The 20,585-nt window shown below is 42.5% G+C and overlaps 2 protein-coding genes across 9 annotated transcripts in view; both read right to left on the bottom strand.

Annotated features, from left to right (window-relative positions):
• The window catches only part of ltbp1 (latent transforming growth factor beta binding protein 1), a 134,205-nt gene that overhangs the window by 68,703 nt on the left and 44,917 nt on the right, over nucleotides 1–20,585 (bottom strand). For all 7 annotated transcript variants that reach the window (XM_051422791.1, XM_051422750.1, XM_051422763.1 and 4 more), the window contains 2 exons: nucleotides 20,058–20,225; nucleotides 1,042–1,248 (listed from right to left, as the gene is read on the bottom strand). In XM_051422791.1, the coding sequence (XP_051278751.1) occupies nucleotides 1,042–1,248; nucleotides 20,058–20,225 (375 nt within the window). The remainder of the gene's footprint in view (nucleotides 1–1,041; nucleotides 1,249–20,057; nucleotides 20,226–20,585) is intronic.
• LOC127376842 (uncharacterized) lies at nucleotides 6,107–13,176 on the bottom strand. Of its 2 annotated transcripts, XM_051424190.1 has the most exons (3): nucleotides 8,083–13,176; nucleotides 7,340–7,489; nucleotides 6,107–7,229 (listed from the first exon to the last, which is right to left on the bottom strand). In XM_051424190.1, exons 1-3 carry the CDS (start codon nucleotides 8,123–8,125, stop codon nucleotides 6,430–6,432), a joined length of 993 nt encoding a protein of 330 aa, XP_051280150.1. In that variant the 5' UTR covers nucleotides 8,126–13,176; the 3' UTR covers nucleotides 6,107–6,429. The 2 variants fall into 2 exon arrangements, with proteins under 2 accessions (XP_051280150.1, XP_051280141.1); XM_051424181.1 differs by having other exon boundaries at nucleotides 7,340–13,176.

Below are 20,585 nucleotides of genomic sequence, written 5' to 3'. Positions count from 1 at the left end.
AATACAAGAAAAAAATCTTTTTGTCCAACTGACAGTCCAAAACTTTTATGACATAAGAAAAACACAGCAGACAACGGTCACACCAAAGAAGTTGAACCCAGAGAATGCTTTGGCATTCATGCTTTATAGGTCCAGTATGTAACATTTAGGAGGATCTTTTGTCAGAAACAGAATATAATATTGATAGGTATGTTTTCATTAGTGTATGATTACCTGAAAATGACAATTGTTGTTTTAATTACCTTAGAATGAGATGGGTTTATCTACAGAGGGAGCAGATCCTCTTCTACGGAGTCCGCATTGTTTCTACAGCAGTTCAGAATGGACAAACCAAACACTGGTTCTAGATGGGGCGTTTCCCTTTTATTTATTTTTTTGTGGCCATCATAGTTTCTGCTACACGCTGGAAGGCTAAGCTGTATTCAAATGGGTTCAAATCTGCCACTTCACCACTAGATGCCACTAAATCCTACACACTGGTCTTTTAACATTTTCAATGTCTATCACTGCACCACGGCCAGCTAAAGAGAGAATTGCAAAATCCAGAAACACTAATGCAGGGCGGGGAGACTATTACACTGGCTGAGTGTTATGCTCTCATCATTTTTGAATGACAAGGGTCATGTGTTTTGTAACTTTTAAATGATCCTCATAAGATTTATTAAGATTGTATCCTTTCAGATTTTTATTTTGTTCAGGGGTTCTACATGTATGTTTCTACATGTATGCTTAAGACCATGTCAGTGTTTGTACATGTTTAGCCCATTTAAAACAAATAACTTTACATTGCTGCTGACCACCCTCCAGACCTGCAAGATTTCCCATTTGTGAATTGTGCTTTTCCCAAGCTTCCATGTAGCCTTTACAATGTGTGACTGGCAGTAAATGGGCTGAAACGTTGCTTTAGAGGACATTCACTGATAAGGAATCGGGAAGTGTTACTCCTCTACTTTTTCCACCCACATTTTCCATTCAGGTCACAAAACCATTTGTTTACCCTTTACTTGTACCGCTGGCATCATAATTGTGCTTTTCACTCACCAGGATTCTGGCCATTGCTGTAGGTCAGAGGCAGTGTATGTGTGGAGAAGACCTGACTTTGGCTAAAGCTTCCTGATGTCGGCTGGTGCTGCTGGTGTCCCTTTTGAATGGGCATCTGGCAGAACTTTCCAGTAAAGCTGGGAGGGCACTGACATTTGTCCCTGGCACTGCACTTGCCCCCATTTATACACGGCAGGTGACATACCACTGAGGAGGGGGGAAAAAAGCACAAGAAGAAAATTATGTTGAATGGTCCCACTCAGAAATACAAACCATAAAAGGACTTTCCATTGTCAATACATGTGCGTGTTTGGATTTACATTTCCTTGACTTTTCAATACATCTGTTAATAATTATACTGAAGTACGTAGTAGCTGGATTCGACTGCATCTGGAAGCTAAGCTGCAGGACTTGTAAACACAGATGGAGAAAAAAGTGAAATTTAGGTTTCTCTGTGTTTGTTTAGCTTTGTGTGATGCATTTAGTGCTGAATCCAAAATGTGCATGTCAGCCATCCAACAACATGAAGGTGTGGATTAACTTTCAGTAACCTCTTATTGAATCATGTTCTTTTGCAATGGTTTAATAGTCCCTGGAAAGACTGGAAAATGAGCGCCACCAACTGGTTATCCCGTGGAAAGGCCTCTTAATATTCACATAGTGGACAGGAACATGGATTAGACCATATTTTCTATAGCCGATTTTCTGAAAATTTGATTAAATTTGCACCGCATTTATATTCAATTCAATTCTATTTGTATAGCGCCAATTCATAACAGAAGTTATCTCAGGACACTTTTCAAATAGAGCAGGTCTAGACTGAACTCATAACATTTACAGAGACCCAACAGTACCACCATGAGCAAGCACTTGGCGACAGGGGCAAGGAAAAACTGCCTGTTAAAAGGCAGAAACCTAGGAAAGTGGGTGGTCCTCTGCCTCGACCAGTTGGGGTGAGAGAGAGAGAGAGAGACACAGAGACAGAGACAGACAGAAGACAGAAAGATAGACAGATAGACAGACAGTTGCACAGCAACAACAACAGTAGCAACAACCACACTAACAGTAGATGATGACGACGACAACAGCGGCGATGGGGGACAATGAGCAGTGACAACTGTTGCCAGTAGGGGGCGCTATGAGTATGACTGAATATTGCCTTGTAGGTGTGTTCAGGGCGGGACTCTTATCAGACGTGTGAAGTTTCCTTGAGATTGGACAATGTATGCTGAAGTTGTGATAACTTCCTTTCATGTTTCATGAAAAAAATTTCTATTATTATCATTTATTATTTACTATTTTTTAAGTATTTTTTTGGCAGGGCTCCAGACTAACTTTTTGCATTGGTTGCACTGGTGCGCCTAGGTGCACCAGCACAAAATTTAGGTGCACCCAAATTTTTCATTGCATAAAATGTAGGGAAATGCTTGTCTTTATTTGAAGCACAATTATATATAAAAAGAAAAATAAAGTGTTTAAAGTGCTTTACTGAGCTGAAACTGAACATTTCAAACTAAAAAACTAAGCAAAATAAAACATTTCCAAATAAAAGTGCTTGTGCTTAAATTGCTTCACTGAACGGAAATTGAACATTTCAAACTCAAACATTTCAAGTAAAATAATTATTAATGATAATTAGGGATGTAACAATGCATCGTGGCGCGATTAAAAATCGGTACAAATACCTGACGATTCGCACCGGTCGACTCGCGAGAAATGTGAATCGCGAGAGAAGTAGGATTCTTTTTTTTTTTTTTTTTTAGAAATAGGTTACATTATCTTAAAAAAGAGTCACTGGTTGGTGATTCATTTGTACAACGTCAGATGTCAAATCACGTGACTTACGTCACTACGTAGGTACGGGGCACAGAACGAGGGAAGACATGGCGACAGTAGGCAACAACTTTGAAATATACTTTGGCGCTATACAAATAAAATTGAATTGAATTGAATTGAATTGAAATAGAGGATGCACCGAGCGGTTTTAAATCACCTGTGTGGCGGCATTTTGGATTCCCCATATACACAAATACAACTGGTGAGAAATGGACAGACAAAACCAAAACAGCATGTAAATATTGCAAGAGACTGCTAACATATACCGGCAACACGAGCAACATGCAGCAGCACATTCGACTGCAGGGGATGTTGCAACCTCACAGAGATCTCAGCTTCGACCTGAGAATGTTGACATGTTGATTTTCCTCAAGAGAAACCTGAAAGTTTCAAGCTACACAAGCCAGTCTTAGTTTATTTGAAGAGATTTTATGTTTTGATGTTATTATTTTGATGTTATCGGCCATTTGTATTTTTATTTTCAACTTTTCGCGTTGTATTTGAACGAACTCCTCCTAGGGAATTTATCAGATATGCTTCAAAATTTGTGAGTACAGTCAAAAAATGGTGCTGATTGAAAGTTGTGCTATTTGTGCATGTACGTTGAAGGGCGTGTCCGTGGCGTGCCGTCAATGTTGGCCATTTTGAATTCTGTGGTCATAGAAAGGAAAAGTTAAGATATTTTTGACTGTACATCAAACTGCGTGCCAGTGACAACTTGTCGATTTCAGCAGATTCGCCATAAAATAGTGCTCATAACTTCAGTGTGCAATGTCCACTCTCCAATAAACTTCAAATATTCTGAAACAGTTTTGCCCTGAACACGTCCTCATAACTTCAGCGTACGTGGTCCAATCTCAATGAAACTTCACGTGTTTGATAACACTCTCGCCCCGAACACGTCTACACAATATTTAGACACAGAGATAGCGCCACCTACTGGCAACAGGAAGTAAGTGCTGCGTGGCGATTTTGAGCTGATTTACGTGAGATTTTCATGTCGTGGATTTTTTGTCAAAAAAGAAAGTGGACAATTTCTCCACATTGGTATGTCCGATTGACACCAAGCTTGGGTCCACAGTTACTCATGTCTTCCTTAGGCATCGTGCACAATTTCAGGCCATCCCCACAAGGTGGCGCTCTTTAAAATGAAGATGTTTATATCTCTACAACGGTATGTGTGATTAATGGTGCTATCCATTTGTCACTTCATTTGTCGGAGGCCGAGTTGCCGAGAGAACGTGACGTAATTGCCTGGCTTGTACCACTTCGTTCCAGTTTGTCTTTGGGCATTTCGACTCGGAAAGAACATGGACGCCACCAGTGCAGCAGCTGTCTGGTTATTGCTGGACGTTGAACAAAAGCTCCAGTATGAGGCGATGGAGGAAGAAAATAGAAGACGCAAATGGTATGTCCACATTTCAGTATGTTTGGTCATGTGCATCTTTAAGGCATCTACATGCTACTGTGGAAAGTACAATGGACACTTATCTTGATTTTTTTTCCCGGATAGATCCGTTGCCTTGTGTAATGCAATAAAAACACAATATATGAGCTATCTATATTAATCACAGTTCTCTCATTTCTCTCTCCCTCAAATAGGGCTGTGGCTGTGGCTGTGCTGCGGTCCAGAAATCAGATCATCCTCAAGTCTGGCACAGAATGGCAGATAATGCTGGACATGGATGACCACACATTTGCCCGGCATTTCAGGATCCCCAGAACCCGGTTTGAGGTCCTTCAAAGGTACCTACAGGAGGGTGGCCTGCGAAGTGACCACCACCAAGGGCAGCCTCCCCTGCCTATTGGCAAGAAGGTGCTCATGTTCCTGTGGTACATGGCCAACCAGAACTGCTTCCGGGGGATATCTGACAAGCTCAACGTCTCATTGTCATCAGCACATCGCGCCATACTCAAAGTGCTGACCATCATGTCCACCCTTGGCCAGGCCTTTGTCTCTTGGCATACAGGCTGTGAGAAGAGGGTGTCTGCCACCAGTTTCCAACACACATCTGGTCTTGAGGGGGTCATTGGAGCGATTGATGGCTGCCACATCAGGATCCAGAGGCCACCGATCAGAGGAGGGGACTACATGAACAGGAAGTCCTACTACTCTGTCCTCCTCCAGGGGATTGTCAATGCTGAAGGCCGCTTCATCAACGTCTTCACTGGAATCCCTGGCAGAGTGCATGATGCCAGGCTGCTGCGGTCCTCCCCATTTTTCCAAGAATGGCAAGAGATGATGGGGGAGTACCGTCTGCTGGGGGATAGTGCTTACATTGGTCAGACTTTCCCATTTATCCTCACCCCCCAACGTGACAACAGGGCTCTCACAGATGCAGACCTTGGCCACAACGCCAACATCAGCCGGGGTAGAGTCATCGTTGAGCAGGCATTTGGGAGGATGAAGTGCAATTGGAGGCGCTTGAGAGACTTGCAAAACACATGCATCGTCACTGTGGTGAAGATCATTTTGGCTGCATGTTACCTTCACAACTTTGCCCAAGATGCCTTGATAGGATGTGAAGAACACCCATGTGGATGTCCAAGAGAGGAAGATGGCAATGAGTAGGAAGTGTGTAAGAAGTTCCTGTGTGTTTTGTAATAAAAGTGTCAAACCTTACATTTGGTGTTTCTTTATTTATAAACCAGTTTATTTAATGGGGGGAAATGGAAAGGCTTGTGTTGCACAGTTATCACATTGTAGACCCAGATAAAAGTGAATGTGCATAAGAAAAGGTCACATTCCAGACTCAAAATGGACCATTTCAGCCATTTGCACCTGTACTTGCTTAGAGGCATAAGCACTGAAGTCAGTGTGTGCATAAGAAAAGGTCACATTCCAGACTAAATGGGCCATATACAGTTCACACTTGCATTCATATTCCAGCTTCATCACACTTACATTTACTGTTTCTTTAGTTATAGACCACTCTATTTAATGGGGGGAAATGGAAAGGTCACATTCCAGACTCAATGGGCCATACAGTGTCAGTGTCATGTCACTCAGTATGTAGATACCTTCAAGTGAAATCTAACCAAAAAATGTTTTCATTCTGAAATCTTTGGCCACAACTATGCACTGGCATGGTTCATACTATTTATGGGTGTGATGGTTCATATTATTTATGGGTTTGATAACAATGCAATGTATCCTTTGCATGACTGCAGTGAGGTGCCTTTGTAACTAAACACACCTGGGTGACATTCAAACACGCTCACGCTTGGATGAGTTAAACAATATACATGTGTTTATTTTAAGACAAAAAGTTATAACAATAATAACAAACAAGTGCAAAGTAAGAGCACAATACAAAAGGCTAATCCAAGTTAAAAAAACAGAAAGTTGAAGAAGTACAATTGTATTGCCAGGTAGGTTTTTAAACATACAAGGAATTTGTCTTGGTGCAATGCTTAAAATATAAAACCACACAAAAAAATAAGATAAATATATAAATCACAAATATAATAAATAAGTCACACAAAAATCACACAAGAATAGAGTCAAATAGGAAAAAAAAGAAAAATATACACAACGCTTTGTGCATTTTGTCATTGTCCTGCCTCACTTCTTGTCCTGCTTAACAACTGGATGAGGACACTTCGAGTTTCCCTCATCTCTGCCACATACACTTTGTGTCGCATCAGGGCAGCAGCTTCAGACCTCGCGAAGTGGGCCAAGAGGTCATCCTCCCGCCTCTGATGCTTCTGCGACCTCGGGGTGCTAGAGGGCGTGGCGGGTTCGCGAGTTGGAGTCCGACTGGCTGAGGGAGAAGCAGGAGACGGGGAAGAGGAGCTGGTGGACTGCACTGGAGAGGGAGCTCTGGTGGGCAGCGCTGACAACTTTGAGTTGCAGGGAGATGACGAGGGATCCCAGTCTGCTGACACTGGTGAGGGAGCACTGCTGGACTGCCTCAGTGCATCTGGTCGGCGTATCACGACACCAGCACGATCGCTCCCCACAACAGGTGGGTCCACGTCGTGATTTCCCCCAATCAGCTCGTCCATCTCCGTGTAGAACTGGAAGCGGACAGGCCCCCTTCCCGTCGACGCGTTATTGTCCTTACATTTTTTGTATCCCTCCACCAGCGTCAACCACTTGCGTGCCACCTTCTTGGGCTGGAACTGCTCCCTGAACTGTCTGCCAAGCTTCCCAGCCATCTCCTCCCACAGCAGTGTCTTCGTTTTCTTCCGCAACCTCAGCCGCCGGTTGAGGTCATTGAGGGACTTTGCAGGTCCCTCGCCCTCTACCTCCAGATGGATCCCCATCAGGTGGATTAGAAAGAGGGTCTGCTCTTTGTTGAAGCACTCATTCACGGGAAGTGATGCAGTAACCTGGACATTGCAGGTATCTGAATAATAAAAAAGAAACAAGTCAGCACAGTACTTGCAGCACCCAGGGATAAATGATAAATGTTTAAGTATGCTCATGTCTACAGCATCATGCTTTTTAATAACTCACCCGTGCAAGTGCAATCTGCCAGGTGTAGGTCGACTGCCACCATGAGGCCCTCATCTACAAAGTACCTCTCTGCATTTTGGTACAGGTTGCCCTGGTAAGGCACGGTCCTGTCCTTGTCCACAAATGCAACCATGCTGTGGTTGAGGAAGACTAAAGAGAAAAAAAACACAATGTATGTTACAGACTGCAACCTCAGTATATACTGTGAAGGAACACCACAAAACTCTGATGTGAAACCCACCTTACAGCAATCTACAACCATTTATCATTTCTATTTTTTCCCTACTAAACCACTAGCAACAACACACATTTTCACCTCGTTTTCTAACAAAAGTAGGCTGAAAACATGTCCCTTGTGCCCCCTTTTTGGGTACTGTTTCAGCTCAATGTGAAATAATAACATGTTTTTCTACAGAAACACTAACATTTCAAGTAATTCCGTTATTGCAAGTCTTACATTTCAATAATATTTTGCCATTTTCGCCTATTTCAATTTCAACAAGTGCTGTGGCGTTTGTCTCGAGCCTCCAGGGGCAGTAGCAGGCTAGTGTTATTGTAGCTACATTAGCCTATCTAGCAAACCAGCTCGAAAACAAAACTTAACATTGTACTGCACGCACAGCAACACCGTGCAATGCATAAATTCATGACCTGACTAAAGAAGCAAGTGTGTAAGAGCATTTAAAATCGACATTAAAACGACCAACGTAGTACAAATACAAAGAAAATACATCTCAACTTACCATGAAATATGGGAGCAGCCATCTTTGTTTTCGAGTCAAACATTCGTCCTCGTCCAGCTCGGTGTACTGTGAGGTACCCTGAGCTGGACAGCTGATATTCCGACCAAAAGAGGGTGTGTCTCCGTGAAATGTCGCGAGATAGCTGCGAGACTTACACTTTCCAACTCGTGTTCCGAGTTCACGAGACAAATGGATAGCACCGTAAGATGAAACGTGGTACAATGCTTCCCCATGGCTCCCTGAGGCTCGCTAAAAAATGTGTCGACAATCGGCCACTACGTGGCGCTCTTTTGGCATGATAAATCACTGTGCGGAGACCGTAATAGTTATGAGTATGAAATTAACAGGGCACATGTAGAGTGGTGCCTGAAGCTCACTTACAAAAAATCGTGTTTGTAGCGCCCCCTACAGGATAAAAAAAAGCAGCCCCGGCGCCACGTTTCACCGATATGTACGAAACTCAGTAGGCACGTGTAACATGACAGGACGTACATAAAAGCCTCTTGGACCCATACCCGAAACCCCACAGGAAGTCGGCCATTTTGATTTTCATTTTCACTTTTGGCGAACTTTTCGCGTTGTATTTGAACGAACTCCTCCTAGGGAATTTATCGGATATGCTTCAAAATTTGTGAGTACGATCAAAAAATGGTGCTGATTAAAAGTTGTGCTATTTGTGCATCTACATTAAAGGGCGTGTCCGTGGCGTGGCATCAAAGTCAGCCATTTTGATTTTTTTTGTCATTTTCTGTGATTTTTCGTGTTCTATTTGAGTGAACTCCTCCGAAGGAATTTATCGGATCTGCTTCAAAATTTGTGAGTACAGTCAAAAAATGGTGCTGATTAAAAGTTGTGCTATTTGTGCATGTATGTTGAAGGGTGTGTCCGTGGTGTGCCGTCAAAGTCAGCCATTTAGATTTTTTTTCTCATTTTCTGTGATTTTTTGTGTTGTATTTGAACAAACTCCTCCTAGGGAATTTATCTGATCTGCTTCAAAATTGGTCAGTCCAGTCAAAAGATTGGTCCTGATTAAAAGTTGTGCAATGTGTGCATGTATGTCCGTGGCGTGCCCTCAAAGTTGGCCAGGTTGAATCGAATGTCAAACTGTGATGCCATTTCCGGCATTTAAGGGCTTCTGTTTTAACGAACTCCTCCTACAGATTTAATCAGATTGACTTCAAATTCGATCACTGCAATCTAAACACATTGGTTATTTAAAATTTGTGCTATTTGAGACTGTATGTTGAAGGGCGTGTCTGTGGCGTGCCATCAAAGTTGGCCATTTTGAATTCTGTTTCCATACAAACTAGAGGAAAAGTTGACTGTACGTCAAACCACTAGCCAGTGACAACTCATCCAATTCAGCCGATTTGCCATAAAACAGTACTCATAACTTCAGTGTGCAATGTCCAATCTCCAATAAACTTCACATATTCTGTAACAGTCCTAGCCTGAACACATCCTCACAGTGTATTATCTGATCTCAACGAAACTCCACGTGTTTGATAAGAGTCCCGCCCTGAACACGTCTACATGACAATATTCAGACACAGAGATAGTGCCACCTACCGGCAACAGGAAGTATGTGCTGGGTGGCTATTTTGAGCTGATTTATGTGTGATTTTCATGTCGTGGTCCGCACGTGTCACGACGGCACGCGGCCGCAGCACGCACCGAGTTGCGCAGAGTGCGAAAATTTGGGTACTCCTAAATTTTGTGCTGGTGCACCTAAAAAAAAAAAAAGTTAGGCGTACCAGTGCAACCAATGCAAAAAGTTAGTCTGGAGCCCTGCAATAAGGGGAGCAGAAGCTCATGAGTTTTGGCACAATCAAAATTCCTTCTTGTGGAGCTTGACATAGCCTTGGTAGATTGGTTGATGCAGGCAGATGGACAGCTGCGGTTGTAGCTGCGCTAATCTTAGGTAGGGAAGGAATAGTGTTCACGTTAGGCCGCAGCTCAGCAAAGATCACACATCTTAAGCAGACCCGGGACCTCGTCATGGGTTGCAACCAACGACGATGAACAAGCGAGCCAACCGATGGGTTGGAGCGATGATGCAGGGATTTCATCATATAAGAGAAAGGACAAAATGTAGTGTTAGTCTTAGCAATTAAATTTGAGTGCCTTGGTGAGATCTATCAGACTGCGAGTGCTTCAAGAATATTGAGTACATGTGATGTGATCTTCTAAGGTTAAATCAGAAAAGGGAAGATCATGCTGAGGATTAAGATGAGATCTGCATGCATATTCACACCTGAGAAACCCGTAAAAGCCATTAACAGAATTTTTTCCAATATTACATCAATATAAGTGAAAAACAATTATGCACCACTGAATTGTGTGAGGAGTCTTATCATTGCCTTGAGGATGTGCCTTTTAAAGCCATTGAGTAGCAGCTGAATGGAGGATTTCCCAGAAGACTCTGTGATGCTTGATCTTTACATCGAATGTGAAACTGAATCCCTGCTAGCATAGCTTTATACTTTGCATTTGAAGATGTTAGGATCAAGTCAAAACAATAAATGCACAACTGTAAATTATTTCCATTAAAGCAGCTCACAAAACACCATAATGTTTCTGGGACCATCTACTGCCCCAAACGACAATTGGGTAGTGTTCATAAAGAGCAGTGAATTTAGAACTGGTTTTAAGGAACTGAATTTCTGTTGTCTGCAAACCACTCATTATGAGCACCCCCCAAAACCAACAGAGGCGCTGCATCAGTCAAAACTAGGGGGAATCTGCAGATTCCTCGTAGTCATTTACAAAGCAATGCCGGTCCATCATCACATAACAAAAAAAAAGACTAGAACCGCATATCTGAGCAACAGCCTAGTGTAAGATGCAGTATCTTAAGATTTTAACAGATTTAGCCAAAACCAGCAAGCGTGTTATGGACGACCTTGAGGGAGAATGCACATAGCGAAGTTAGAGAAAAACTTCTAGAGAGAATGGGGTCAGCAGACCCGATTTAATAGCTGTTCTTATGCAAGACAGCTTGTCTTGTTGCAGAGACGTTTGCATGAGCACACTATCAAGGGTTATGCCAAGAAATTCCAAAACGCGTAGAAGGGCCTACGGTTTCTCTTTGGAAAGCGGTACTCCTAACTCCTGGAAAAGTTTCTGACTGTACAGATACTGCGGGCTGGTGGGGAAGAGAATAAGTGAACTACTATAAAAATCATGAAGATGCAAGACGAAACGGAGTTTGCAAATGTGTAGAGAAAAATTATTCAGTCAAGAAGGGCTACTGCAGCAACCGAATGTCAGTTTAACAGAAAAGTACAATTTAGAAGACCATCTACACTGAAAAGATGCCATGCAAAGGATAGTGGTATGACTTGAAGGCATCTATTGTCTGCTTTTCCCAGCTATACACAAACCTCTGGGTACTGCACATTCTACAAAGCGAAGAAGGCAAACGGCTCATGAGAAATTAAGCCATTTATGCTCGGAATGGAAGAATCGCGAGGAGCAGAGAAAACAATGAGGAGAGGTTCTTTGTTTTTGTTGCTTGTGGAAACACCTAAGAATATACTCTGAAGAAGGAGAAGGGCGATTTTAACAATGAACTAGCATGTATTCCTTAATAACCTCTTCGAAAAGAAGATCCTTTACTATGGCACTAATATCATTGCCATGGCGCCGCCGCGAGTGGTAGCCCTTTCAGCAGCCGCGAGTGTGCAGTGATCTTTTTTTACTTTTTGTTACGTTTGTTTTTGTTTTTTTATATTCGCATTTGTGCCTTGTCACATCTGTTCAACTTCTATCCTATAGATATGGATATTTATTTACCCAAACTTGTTTATCCGAGAAACCACCTTCTCACACTGAAGACAAAGTCCTGGGCCGGTGTGGTTCCCCATTTAGTTGAGGAGACCCTAGCGTGGCTGCAAAGCCGGCGCAAAGCTAAAGGCCAAGCGACTGGTGAAGAAGTGGCAACCCTCTGTACTGTTGGTGATCATGGGAAATGTGAACTCACTACCGAATAAGATAGACGAACTGGCTGCGCTGGTGAAAAACGTTAAAATCTACAGGGAGTGCAGTTTGCTGTGCTTCACTGAAACGTCGCTAACGGCTAACGTCACGGACTTTAACGTTGAGCTACCCGGCTTCAGCACAGTCAGGTCGGACAGAGACACTAATGCCTATGGGAAGCAGAAAGGAGGTGGACTAGCCGTATACGTGAACACAAGGTGGTGTAACCCTGGACATGTGAACATCAAGATTTCCATCTGCAACAGGGACGTTGATCTGCTTGCCGTAGGGTTGCGACCATTTGGACACGCCATTGTGGTTATTGTTTACATCCCACCACGTGCTGACGAGGTAGTCGTGTGTGACGTCATCCACTCCACTGTAGGGAGGATACAAACACAGCACCCCGAGGCTCTGGTGTTAATCTTTGGGGACTTTAATCACGTGACTCTGGACACAACACTACCTGCTTTCTTCCAGTATGTGAACTGTTACACCAGGGGAAATAAGACTATTGACCTACTGTATGCAAACGTTAAGGACGCATACAGCGCCACCCCTCTGCCTGCACTGGGGAAAGCTGATCACAACCTGATTCTGCTTCAGCCTCACTACAAACCAAAAGTGAGGAGACAACCCACAACAATGCGTTTATTCAGGAAATGGTCTTTTGAAGCAGAGAAGGCTCTAAGAGACTGCTTTGGTGTGTGATGTACTGCAGGGTTCGCACTGTGAGTACATCGAGGAGGCTGTTGACTGCACTACTGACTACATCAACTTCTGTATGGATGATGTTGTTGTTCCTGTAAGAACCAGTACGCTGCTATGCAAACAATAAGCCCTGGATTACAAGTCACGTCAAGGGCCTTCTTAACCAGAAGAAGAGGGCCTTTAAAGACGAAGATCAGCAGGAGCCTAGACGCATACAGAGAGAACTCAGAGTCCAGCTCAGGGAAGCGAAGGAGCAGTACAGAAGGAGGCTGGAGCAGTAACTGCAGAACAACAGCATGAAGGAGGTGTGGGATGGGATGAAGATCATCACTGGCTGCAGCTCAAAGCGGGGGGCCAACATGGAGGGAGATACGGAGAGAACAAACCTGATGAACCAATTCTTCAGCAGATTCGACCACCCCATCTCAGGTCACCATACCCCCTTCTGCTGCTGTCTCTCTCCCGCTCTCGCTCCCCTCAGGAGCCACAGAGGAGCTGGTTGTCCCACCCACTATTACGGCAGCCCAGGTGTGTGGATAGCTGAAGAGGCTTCGTCCCAGTAAAGCAGCAGGTCCCGATGGAGTATCCCCTGTGCATTGGAGGAAACTGTGCTGTGAGAATTACATTTCTGGACTTTTCCAGCGCCTTTAATACCATCCAGCCTCGCCTTCTGCAATACAAACTAGCTGACATGGGAGTAGACTCACATCTGGTGGCATGGATAATGGACTACCTAACAGACAGACCCCAGTATGTGCAACTGAGGGACAGCAGGTCTGACACTGTGGTCAGTAGCACGGGAGCGCCGCAAGGGACTGTGCTCTCTCCGGTCCTGTTCATCCTGTACACGTTGGACTTCAATTACAATTCGGAGTCCTGTCACGTGCAAAAGTTCACCGACGACACGGCTATCGTGGGCTGTATCAGGAGTGACCAGGAGGAGGAGTACAGGAAACTCATCCAGGACTTTGTCACATGGTGTGACTCCAGCAACCTGCGCCTCAACACCACCAAGACGAAGGAGTGGACATCAGAGGGCCCAGGGCTCACCCGGAACCTGTGACCATCAACGGTGACCGTGTGAGTTGGAACAGAGAGTACACCTGGATGATAGGCTGGACTGGACTGCCAACACAGATGCCCTGTCCAGATGGGGTCAGAGCTGGTTATACCTCCTCAGAATGCTGGTGTCCAACATCTGCAAATAACTCCTGCAGATGTTCTATCAGACTGTTAAGTAATCAGCATTAAGAAGGACACCTCCCGTCTGGACAAACTGGTGAGGAAGGCGGGCTCTGTGTTGGGCACAGAGCTGGACAGCCTGACATCTGTGGCAGAGCGATGGGCGCTGAACAGGCTCCTGTCAGTCATGGATAATCCACTGCATCCACTGCACAGCACCATCTACAGGCAGAGGAGCAGCTTCAGCAACAGGCTGCTGTCACTGTCCTGCTCCACTGAAAGACTAAGGAGATCGTTCCTCCCCCACGCCATGAGGCTCTTCAACTCCACCCAGGGGAGGAAAACCATAAAACTCTATTTACAAAAATTAGCACGGATTTTAACTGCAGCTGATATTTTGGCAGTCCTTGCAGAGCAGTTCCTGAACATAGGGAAGTTGTTAGATCATGTTTTTAGCGATGATGCTAACAGCCTCATAAAACTAACTTTAGCTGAGTTAACTGAAAGAAAATATTTGTGTTATTTTTAATTTTTAATTTATTTTTTACATTTATTAATTTTTGTATTATTATTATTATTATTATTATTATTATTATTATTATTATTGTCCACTAAAAGAGAAATATCACTACCCAAACATCACTCTAAAACTGGAAAATGTAAAAGCAACCATGTCAAGTTGTTAACAGCAACCAACTATCAGCTAGCTTAGATGCCAGCTAGTTAATCCTTATACTTTCATAACAAGAATGTTTTAAATGCCTTAGCGGAATGAATAATCAGGAGAACCAGGCTGTTAATACTCAGGCCCTCAACAAGGTCTTGTCTCAGCATCTGCAGTTTGCTGCAGAGATAGCAGACTAGAGTTATGACCTGTAAAAATGTAAAATGTCTGCCGATTAGTGGAAGGATGACTATACACCAATCTAGTTCTGACTGAATTCTGAATGTACGTTGCAGCTTTGGCAGAGAAGGACTTATGATACTCATAAAAAGAGAGCCACCACAGAAGAGCAAGTACTGATATTACAGCCAAGTATCAAGCTCCTCTCTACGTTGCACATACTGTAACTTCACATATTGTGTTTCCAAAAGCGATTTTCATTATTATCTTAATCGCCATTACAATCACCATTACCATCATAATAATCATCATCATCATCATCAAACGTCATTATCATTATTTATTTATTTATTTGTTTGTTTCCTTCCCCATCTATTTCTCTATTACTTCCTTAAGCCAGTCAATATAGATTTGTTCATATGAATGTATTATTTTATTAATTGCTGAGTGAGAAACAGATTATCTGATAGAATTTGACTCCTGGGGGAGTCAGGAATTGCTACTGCAAGGGTGCAGGAACCGAGAGCCCATTATATGAGCTGGGACTACAGTTCCCAGAATCCCGTGGGGTTTAACGTCAACAGGCAGCGGGACAGGTTTAGCGGTCTCACAGGTAGCAGAAGATGGCACTGTGTTTATATTACGGGCCGAGAAAACGCGTTGTTTCCAGGGAATTAATTGATGACACTCAGAGCAGATTCCACATCAAGGAGACAGAATGGATCCTTCAGTATCGGGACCAGGATCAGATCGCCTCGATCTTTGAGGAACATAGTCGGCAGGGGACTTGCAGTGTTTGATTGGCGGCGTCATCAGCGGAGCTCTCTTGAACCGAGAGGTAACTGAGGCCGGATGGAACTGAGATGTAGAAAGCATACAGCTCTCCCAGGATGTGGTGCACAGGCCCGCGGCAAGTCGTTTGCGGGTGATGCGGCCTCAGCAGACTGAGCCTGGGTGTCGGGGATGAAGCCAATATCTTCTCCTTAGGAAAGAGACTCACTCTCCCAGTCAGAGATGGCGAGAGACATAGTGCCCAATAAAGCCGAAAGGTAGGATGACAATTGCATTTGCAATAATGGTCAGATGAATCAATAACTAAGAAAGCTTACAGCGCAGCAGGCAGCAATAGCTTACAGAGCAGCAGCAATACAATGCATTTGACACCATTGACCATAATATTCTTTTACAGAGACTTGAGCATCAAAACATCAAATTGGTCTCTCTCTCTCTCTCTCTCTCTCTCTCTCTCACTCACTCACTCACTCACTCACTCAGCTGGCCACCCACCTAGATCCGGGGTCTGCCTCTTAAAAGGACGTTTTCTTTGCTTGCTCCTGGTGGGAACTATTGGGTCTCTGTAATAATTTTATAAGGAGTACGGTCTAGACCTGCTCTATTTTGATAAGTGTCCTGAGATAACTTCTGTTATGAATTGGCGCTATACAAATAAAGTTGAATTGAATCGAAATTGAATTGAATAACCGCAAGTATAGTACCAGTCCTGAAAGTACAGTAAAACACTTGAGTGACTTCAATAGCTTACACATTTTGCTTTCAAATTATCATTACATAACTAGAAACAATGTGACAGAAAACAGTGATACACTCAGGATTCAAGAGACAATCAGACAGCTGCATGAAGAACTAGGCTGGTGTGCCAGGCAGCATGTTTCTGCTGATTAGCTTGTAACATATAACCAGACTACATTTGGTTGAAATGAAAGTGTATTTCACAAATGGTAAGTAAGTAATTGACATTCCACAATACATGGTAATCTAAAATTACAAAATTTTTTCATTCTTTCAACATGTTTAGAACCTGCTGAAACCCTGATAAATCCATCTCCAAGCCTTATGTTCTGGACTTGATATCTCTGTTATGCCATTATTGGCTATGGGCTGAGTTTAAAAAGATCCACCCCTTCCTTCCATTGTATTGTGAATCAACACTCCTCCCTCACTGCCTCTCTTATCAGGTAAGTATGATAAACAAGATGAGCGATTTATCTCAGCTCTTTGAGCTCGGCTAGACTGCAAAAAGGCTTTCAGCTACCCAGTTCCTTGGCTCAGGTAGGCGCCCTATCACACAGATGAGAAAGACAGGAAGGAAGGGAAGAAAGACTGAGGGCAGGGGGAGGTATGAAGCAAGCCTGGACAGGCACATGAGACTGAACCTCTATTTCTTCACCATCAGTTAGATTGAGGTGCATGGTCAATCTGCAACATTCTCTAAAGATCTAATTATCAACAGTAGGTTAGCAATAAATAAATATATTTTTACTGTTCTGCATTTCCAAAATAAATAAGCCACCATTACTGCAGTGGGACCTCACATGTAAACCAACATATATAACACTGGAACGTATGTGAATTTTTCCCTTCCTAAGACCCTTCTGTCCAAGATATTCAGTAATCATCAAATGCCGTTAAACCTATAATCTAAAGAAAACTTTCCAATATTTAGTCCAGTTGTAGAAATATCTTGCGGCTCCAACAATATACTTACAACTCTGGAAAAAAGCCACAAGCCTTCATGAGTTAATTTTGCTTTTATGCCAAGACAGGGCTGATGTTGCACCTTTCATATCTCTTAGGTTTCCTCGCCACTTTTGCAGTACTGTTTTTCTTTTTAATAAATGATCCATTTCTTCTGATTACAATGCAAGAAATCATGGAACTTGATTATTTAAATCATAAGCTAGGTGAGTGAGTGATTGCTGGGTTTAATTAGCTCCTTCACACAGCACTTTCACATCCAGACTGTTTAGAAACCAAAGCCTGTGTCATAACCAATTTCAGACTGTTGTAACGTGAGCTTTTTAAATTTAAATTTTCTTATATGCCAAAGACAAAACTGCAACTTAAAATCTTCTGCAGCCATAAAGGCTTGTCCTCACGATTATCAAACGTCCAGGGTGTAACATTAAGGAGGATTTATTGTCAGAAATGGAATATAATATTCATAGGTATGTTTTCATTAGTGTATAACTAGCTACATATAGGAATTGTTTTTGTTACATTAGAATGAGCTGTTCATGTCTACATATGCCACCTGTCGCCTTCCATTAAGGCTGCCATGTTGAACCACCATATTTCTACAGTAACCCAGAAAGGACAAACCAAACACTGGCTCTACATAGGGGTATTCACATATTTTGTGCATTTTGCGACCACCGTATTCTCTCCTTCATGTTTGGAATGGAAGGTTGAAGCCACAGAGTTGTGATCTGCAACCAGGTCTGCAATTAAATCCTACACACTGGACCTTTAAAGGGACATCTGTAAAACTTCACAGGACATCTAAAATGGCATACAAGGTCCTTATTTTATATATACATATTTTTTAAAACACGAACAGTTAATATTTGTAAAACTTTCCTAGAGCCTAGAAATGTTTTTGTTTTATATATGTATGTATGTCACCTCAATGTAGAGTGAAAGGAACGAAGGGCAGGACAAGCTGCACAACAGAAAACTTTTTAGCCAAGCAAATGACTCTAGGGATGTCAATCTGTTGGTCAGCTCACCACTTTGGTTCAAACTGAAATCACTGTTGGGTTACCATATAATAACTTTTATTGCACTGCATCTTGGAATAACAAGTGTCCAGCTCCTATAAAATTTCCATGTTTTCCTACAAAAAACATCATCATTAGAATTATTGGTGTTAAGAATACATTAGTTACACTCATTTCTGTTTCTTGAGGTTACTTTCACTGACATGTTTATTCTGAATAAACTGATTTCAGAATTACCACAAAAAGAAGATGTATTGAACCTCCATTAGTGAACCCAGACTTCACTACAAATCAATTCCAGTAAACAGAAGAAAACCATCCCTCCAGGTCATCCAGAGTTAACAGTCTGTTGTTTTTTCTGTTTGTTCTGGTGTTACTCCAGTTATACTAATTTGTTCTGCTGAGTCACACAGGAATTCATCTTGTTTCGCTCTTCCCATGTTTCTGCATGTGTCAGAGCTGTAGACACTGATCTGCTCCATGTAAGGCCTGCGGCAGGTTAAGACACAGCTTGCTGGGTCTGTGCAACACATTAAAGAACACCCACATCATGTGCTCCATTACACAGAAGCTGTTTCATGATATCCAAAGGTTGCAATCATATTGTATGCACTAAATTGAAGGACATTTACACTATGCCTTTGATTTACTACTTGACACAACACACAATGCATCTAGATTTTTTAAGGAAACTGTAAAAGCTGTAACCACAATGACAGGTATCAAGATGGATACATTGGTTAGTTAAACAGTGTACATACATAATGTACTCTGCTGACTCCTGAGGATGTATTGCACAATTATATTCAATCAAATTGATCACAAACTTACAAGTCTATTACCCACGACAGAGATCAAGATCAACACATTTGTTAGTCAAGAAAAGTTGCCTGTGACTGAATTTCAACATTTGTTCGACTTCTTTTTATTTGACACCTTTGAGAACACACATCTAAAAAGAATGTTTGGAAATGGCAAAGTCAGATTACATTTCATATATTTCACGTTTTTTGACCAACATAGTCACTGCACTATTCTTCTTATTTGAGACTCTTAAAGTAACTAGATCCATTTTCTAAATTCAGTTCAACTAGATTAATGAACTAAATTCAGTTTAAGTGTCTCACTCTCACGATTCTTTTTACTACTTTTAACACAACATTAAGTTGTTATAGAGAACGTTTTAGCACACAGTTGCTCACATAAACATCCAGTAGACACGGAGAGACATTAGCATTCGTTTGGTGATCTGATCCATGTAAGTCCAAAAATCGCTTTCTTTTTAGCTTTCCACCTAAAATAATCTGGATTGATGAGAGCAGCATTTTAGGACAGAAAACCAGACCAAATTAGCTAAAAGACACTAAAACCTTCCATAGAGCTGAGGGGAACTGCCGAATTAGGTCATAATTCTCTGTGGGCTTGTCACTATAAGTGGCTTTTACACATTGTCATTAAATCCAGGGTTAACATGAAAATACTGATTAATGCAGTTTTATGTGATAATTTGTCATAAGCATTCTAGACAGACGGTCAGATTGTGCAACTCCATGTGTGGGCTCCCTGCTGTTTACAGATCACAGCTGGTAAAGAAACACATGCAGAATGGAAACTCCTTTTTTTCTCAACAAGTCAGTCAAAAAACAGGTCTCTCAATTTTAGAGAGCGTAAGAGACCTGTGTGTGTCTGTCGGAGGGGCAAGTCAGTGCTGATTTGTCCTGAAACCAAGTAGGATCACCTACCTACTCTGAAGTTAGGTGCTGTCAGGGTGTCTGTGGAGTGGCCGTTTTCACTGATGATGGTGGTGGTGTTTCCCAGTTCACAGTTGTTGTGACATCTGCCTCCTATGCAGGTTACTTTGCAGATAGTTGGTGTGAAGACCACCTTGATCCTTCCTGTATGGTTGCTCACTGCCACCGAAAACATGGTGCAAACCAAGAAGAGGGGTAGGGAAAGCAAACAAATTTTGGTTACACTTTGATCCATTGGAAAATGTTAAATCACTTTCAAGTTCAAGCTCGTCACAATTGACTGGTGAGGCTCCAGTCAAAACGACAAAAAAAATCTACTTTGTAATTTGCAATTTTGAAAAGCTTGTGATAAGTCTCCTCCCTGCACTTAAATACTTTCAACTACCCCTCTCTATCTGTTTCTCCTCCTCTTCCACTGCTTCTAAATCCAGTGGCGCCTCTGAAACATGAGCAGGAATAAAGAAAAAAATCTAAGAGAGAGAGAGAAGTCAGCAAACAAAACTCTGGGATGTCTTCCAA

Source organism: Dicentrarchus labrax, unplaced genomic scaffold, assembly GCF_905237075.1.
Source record: "Dicentrarchus labrax unplaced genomic scaffold, dlabrax2021, whole genome shotgun sequence".
Classification (NCBI taxonomy): Eukaryota; Metazoa; Chordata; class Actinopteri; family Moronidae; genus Dicentrarchus; species Dicentrarchus labrax.
This window is presented reverse-complemented; position numbering and strand designations above follow the sequence as displayed.

Coding starts and splice junctions, on each gene's coding strand:
- LOC127376842 (XM_051424181.1), bottom strand. CDS start 7,601: ATGGTTGTAGATTGCTGTAAGGTGGGTTTCACATCAGAGTTTTGTGGT. Junction 7,230..7,339: donor GGCAGATTGCACTTGCACGG/GTGAGTTATTAA, acceptor TTTATTATTCAG/ATACCTGCAATGTCCAGGTT.